The 4,141-nt window shown below is 40.5% G+C and overlaps 1 protein-coding gene across 1 annotated transcript; it reads right to left on the bottom strand.

Moving 5' to 3' along the window:
• Nucleotides 1-868: 868 nt before the first annotated feature.
• Nucleotides 869-2,893, bottom strand: LOC145407816 (uncharacterized). The gene is made up of 2 exons (XM_080278673.1): nucleotides 2,855-2,893; nucleotides 869-1,996 (listed from the first exon to the last, which is right to left on the bottom strand). Exons 1-2 carry the CDS (start codon nucleotides 2,891-2,893, stop codon nucleotides 869-871), a joined length of 1,167 nt encoding a protein of 388 aa, XP_080134799.1.
• Between the last annotated feature and the right edge of the window lie 1,248 nt (nucleotides 2,894-4,141).

Below are 4,141 nucleotides of genomic sequence, written 5' to 3'. Positions count from 1 at the left end.
GCTCGGCGGGAAGGGAAGGGGGAAGAGGAAAGGGGAGAGGAGGTTAGGGGAGGGGAAGGGAAGGGAAGGGAAGGGAAGGGGAGGGAGAGGATTGGAGGTACGAGGAGAGGAGAGGAGGGAAGGATAATTTTTATATATCATATTTGTTTGGGGGGTTTGTTACTATTTTATTTTTTTCTAAGCACCTGCCCTCCTCTCTTCCTATTTCTCCCATCTTTCGTGTCACTACTTAATGCTTTTCATTCCGTTACAGGTGGCTTTACATTGAGTGACAAGCCAAATGGTTTCCTGTAAGCCAAGAAACCATTTACAACGCTGGGTGGTAACCATATAACCAAACCATACGTGCTCCCTATGTGTCAAGTGGGTTGGTGGAGAGTTAGTGCCCCTCCCCGTAAAACAAACAACTCAGAGTCAAATGGCCACCCCGAACGGGATTATGGCGTCTGGCAATAGATAGACAGACAGACATTACAGTGATTTATAACATCTATACACACCAAAAAAATAAATTGATTTTGGTGATTTTTGTACGTATTGTTGCGAAGAAAACAGGTGCGAGTGGCGTATTTTCTTTCTCGCCAGGGCCGTGACAGGTAACTATTATAAACTTTGACGGACCATAGCTCGGTAACTATTGGGTCTAGGAGGGTGGGGTTTGCGTTTTCAGGTGTGTAAATTCAAGCTCTATAAATCGAGCATAAAACTTTTAAACTTTGAGGAAGTCGAAAAATTGGCCTGATTTTGCATCCTGGGGGACAGTCGAGGCTGGAGAATTGCATACCCTAGGGGTTAATAAATTAAACGGCGTGGATGACATCAACTGAGTCAACCGTTTACCACATTCAGCACACTAGAAACTCTTCCCTCAATGATGCTTTAATAGGTGTCTGGTGAGATTGCTTCTCCGACCAAACTGTTTACCACATTTATCACACTTGAAAATCTTCACTCCTGCATGAATTAACAGGTGTTGAGCGAGACCAGCCTTCTGTGCAAATAGTTTACCACATTCATCACACTTGAAATTCTTCACTCCTGAATGAATTAATAGGTGCTGAGCGAGATTAGCCTTCTGTGCAAATTGTTTACCACATTCATCACACTTGAAATTCTTCACCACTGAATGAATTAATAGGTGCTGAGTGAGATTACTTTTCTGTGCAAATAGTTTACCACATTCATCACACTTGAAATTCTTCACTCCTGAATGAATTAATAGGTGTTTGTTGAAATCACTCTTCCATGTAAATCGTTTACCACATGTATCACACTTGAAATTCTTCACTCCTGAATGAATTAATAGGTGCTGAGCGAGACCAGCCTTCTGTGCAAATTGTCTGCCACATTCATCACACTTGAATTTCTTCACTCCTGAATGAATTAACAGGTGTTTGGTGAGTCCATGCTTCTGTGCAAATAGTTTACCACATTCATCACACTTGAAATTCTTCACTCCTGAATGAATTAATAGGTGTTTGGTGAGATTTCTCTCCACCGTAAATCGTTTACCACATTCATCACACTTGAAATTCTTCACTCCTGAATGAATTAATAGGTGTTTGGTGAGATTTCTCTCCACCGTAAATCGTTTACCACATTCATCACACTTGAAATTCTTCACTCCTGAATGAATTAATAGGTGTTTGGTGAGACTTGCCTTCTGTGCAAATTGTTTACCACATTCATCACACTTAAAATTCTTCACTCCTGAATGAAATATTAGGTGTTTGGTGAGACTTGCCTTCTGTGCAAATTGTTTACCACATTCATCACACTTAAAATTCTTCACTCCGAAATGAAATAATAGGTGTTTGGTGAGATTTGCCTTCTGTGCAAATTGATTACCACATTCATCACACTTAAAATTCTTCACTCCTAAATGAATTAATAGGTGTCTGGTGAGATTTGCCTTCTGGGTAAATCGTTTACCACATTCATCACACTTAAAATTCTTCACTCCTGAATGAATTAATAGGTGTTTGGCGAGAACTGCCTTCCGGTGAAATCGTTTACCACATTCATCACACTTAAAATTCTTCACTCCTGAATGAACAACTGCATGTTGGATAAGACTTCCCTTAAAAAGAAATGTTTTATCACACTCTAAACATCTGAACTGCTTAACTTCAGCTGAGGACACTGCATCCAGGACAGTCTCATTGTCACTGACGAACATTTTGTCACTCATCTCACACTCTAACTGTACATCTGGTTCTTCCTTTACAACTTCCATTATTTTGTCATCCATCTCACACTCTAACTTTACATCTGGTTCTTCCTTTACCACCTCCACTATTCTGTCACCCATTTCACACTGTAACTTTAGACCTGGTTCTTCCTTTACCACTTCCATTATTTTGTCATCCACCTCATACTCTAAATTTACATCTGGTTCATCTTTTGCCACCTACACTATTTTGTCACCTACCTCAGACTCTATATATCTTTACATCTGGTTCTTCCTTTATCATCCTGTCATAAGATTCCCCCAAACTCTTTTAATTCCTGCCATAAACTAGTCTCCACTGAACAATATTGCTGATACAGAGGTCATTATTACTGAACAATAACTGCTTCTGCACTTGCAAGTACTATGTACCCATATTTATAAATAAATAGTTCACTGCTGAGTTTTAAGCTGTTAATGCAGTCTAAAATACCACTGGGTTCCTTATTTTACCAGTTCTTCTCCAATGTCCACGCTGCAGTTGCAAAGCAGTAAATGCAAAGGATATCACAACAGCTAAATGATCCTGGATCAACTCCTACCACTCATCCAGTGATTCATACTTCTTACAATGAAAGACATTACGAACAGAGAGTACATGCTACATATATTTGGAAGACGTACCTCATGTAGGATGTACAGTACTGTACTGAGACAACACATGTGCCTATATAATGTCAACACTTTACCATGTATATATGACTCAGGTGGCTCTCTGATGACCACACTGCTTAGATCTGCTTTGCAGAGTCAGTTTCAGCTGTGGACCTGCAACAAGAGCTGCCATTAGACAAGAATCTCTGTGAATATAAAAACACTGCCCAGTGAGCCCTCATTTTGCATATATCTAGTCCTTAAAAAAAATTAATTTGCATTTTAGCAGGTAAGCTTAGTAGAGAAAATTGAAGAAAGAGGAGTTCATTAATGTAATGGATTGGTTATACGAGTGGGAAAGTGAGGTTGGTATGGTAGAGTAAGTGGCAGCAGAAGTGTTAGGCATGGTAGGTAATTTAGTAACAAGGATGGCCAGGATGTGACCAAGCTAGATGATAGTGATGACTTCCGGGTAGTTAAGGGATGATGCAAAGTTAAGAAACAATGATAGGTGTCTATCTATCAATCTAGAAAGGGGGAAATGTTCCCCCAAGCTAGACCTTATTAGATCATATAGCCCTGCTAGGTAACAAGAGGGCACTACCCCTCCCAGCATGGCAGCTACCAGGCGTGGTTCGAACTAACGACCCCCTGGTCCCGAGTTCGACACTCTACCACTGAGCCACCCTGCCCCCTATATCTATCTAGAGCCAAACCATAAACCTATGTGGCTGTTTGTCTCTGAGTTAGTGGTTTTACTAGTCCAGTGGATAAGGCAAACAATCGTTCACTATTTCAGAAAAACACCAAATTTTGCACAGTTGTAGAAGGGACCCAGACAATAATTTTTTGAGATGGACCTCCAGAATCTTGGGCCCCTGATGGTCGCCATCTTGAATTTCAAAATGGCTGCCTTTCAACCCATATTTTCTTCAGTAAATCCAATAATATGATACAGAAACATAATTCCAGTGGCTAACCCCAGGTTCTTAGGGTCTGGCACTTGAATGGAATGATTTTTCTGACCCGGCAAAGGTCGGCCATCTTGGAGTTCAAGATGGTCACCTTTGAACCTTTATTTTCTTCAATAACTCCAATACTATGATAGATAGAAACAATTATAATGACTAACCCTATGTTTTCAGGGTCTGGCAATCCAATGGAATCACTGTCCGAAGTGGAAGGTCGGCCATCTTGGAATTCAAGGTGGCTACTTGCTGAAGTCCGCTTCTGTTATAACTCAGATACAATGGCAGACATCTATTGCATGCCTTTTCGATCAAATTCAGATATTAAAAAAATGTCCATCGCAGTCAC

The sequence above is a fragment of the Coenobita brevimanus genome, chromosome 74, assembly GCF_032717465.1.
Source record: "Coenobita brevimanus isolate Jiangsu-jjx chromosome 74, ASM3271746v2, whole genome shotgun sequence".
Taxonomy (NCBI): Eukaryota; Metazoa; Arthropoda; class Malacostraca; order Decapoda; family Coenobitidae; genus Coenobita; species Coenobita brevimanus.
Note: the sequence above shows the minus strand (reverse complement) of the source record. Positions and strands in the feature narration are given on the sequence as shown.

What these genes read in the sequence shown, in the direction of transcription:
- LOC145407816 (XM_080278673.1), bottom strand. Translation starts at nt 2,893, where the DNA reads ATGTGTTGTCTCAGTACAGTACTGTACATCCTACATGAG. An exon ending in TACTGTACATCCTACATGAG is followed by an intron (nt 1,997 to 2,854) that starts GTACGTCTTCCA and finishes TTTCACCGGAAG; the next exon opens with GCAGTTCTCGCCAAACACCT.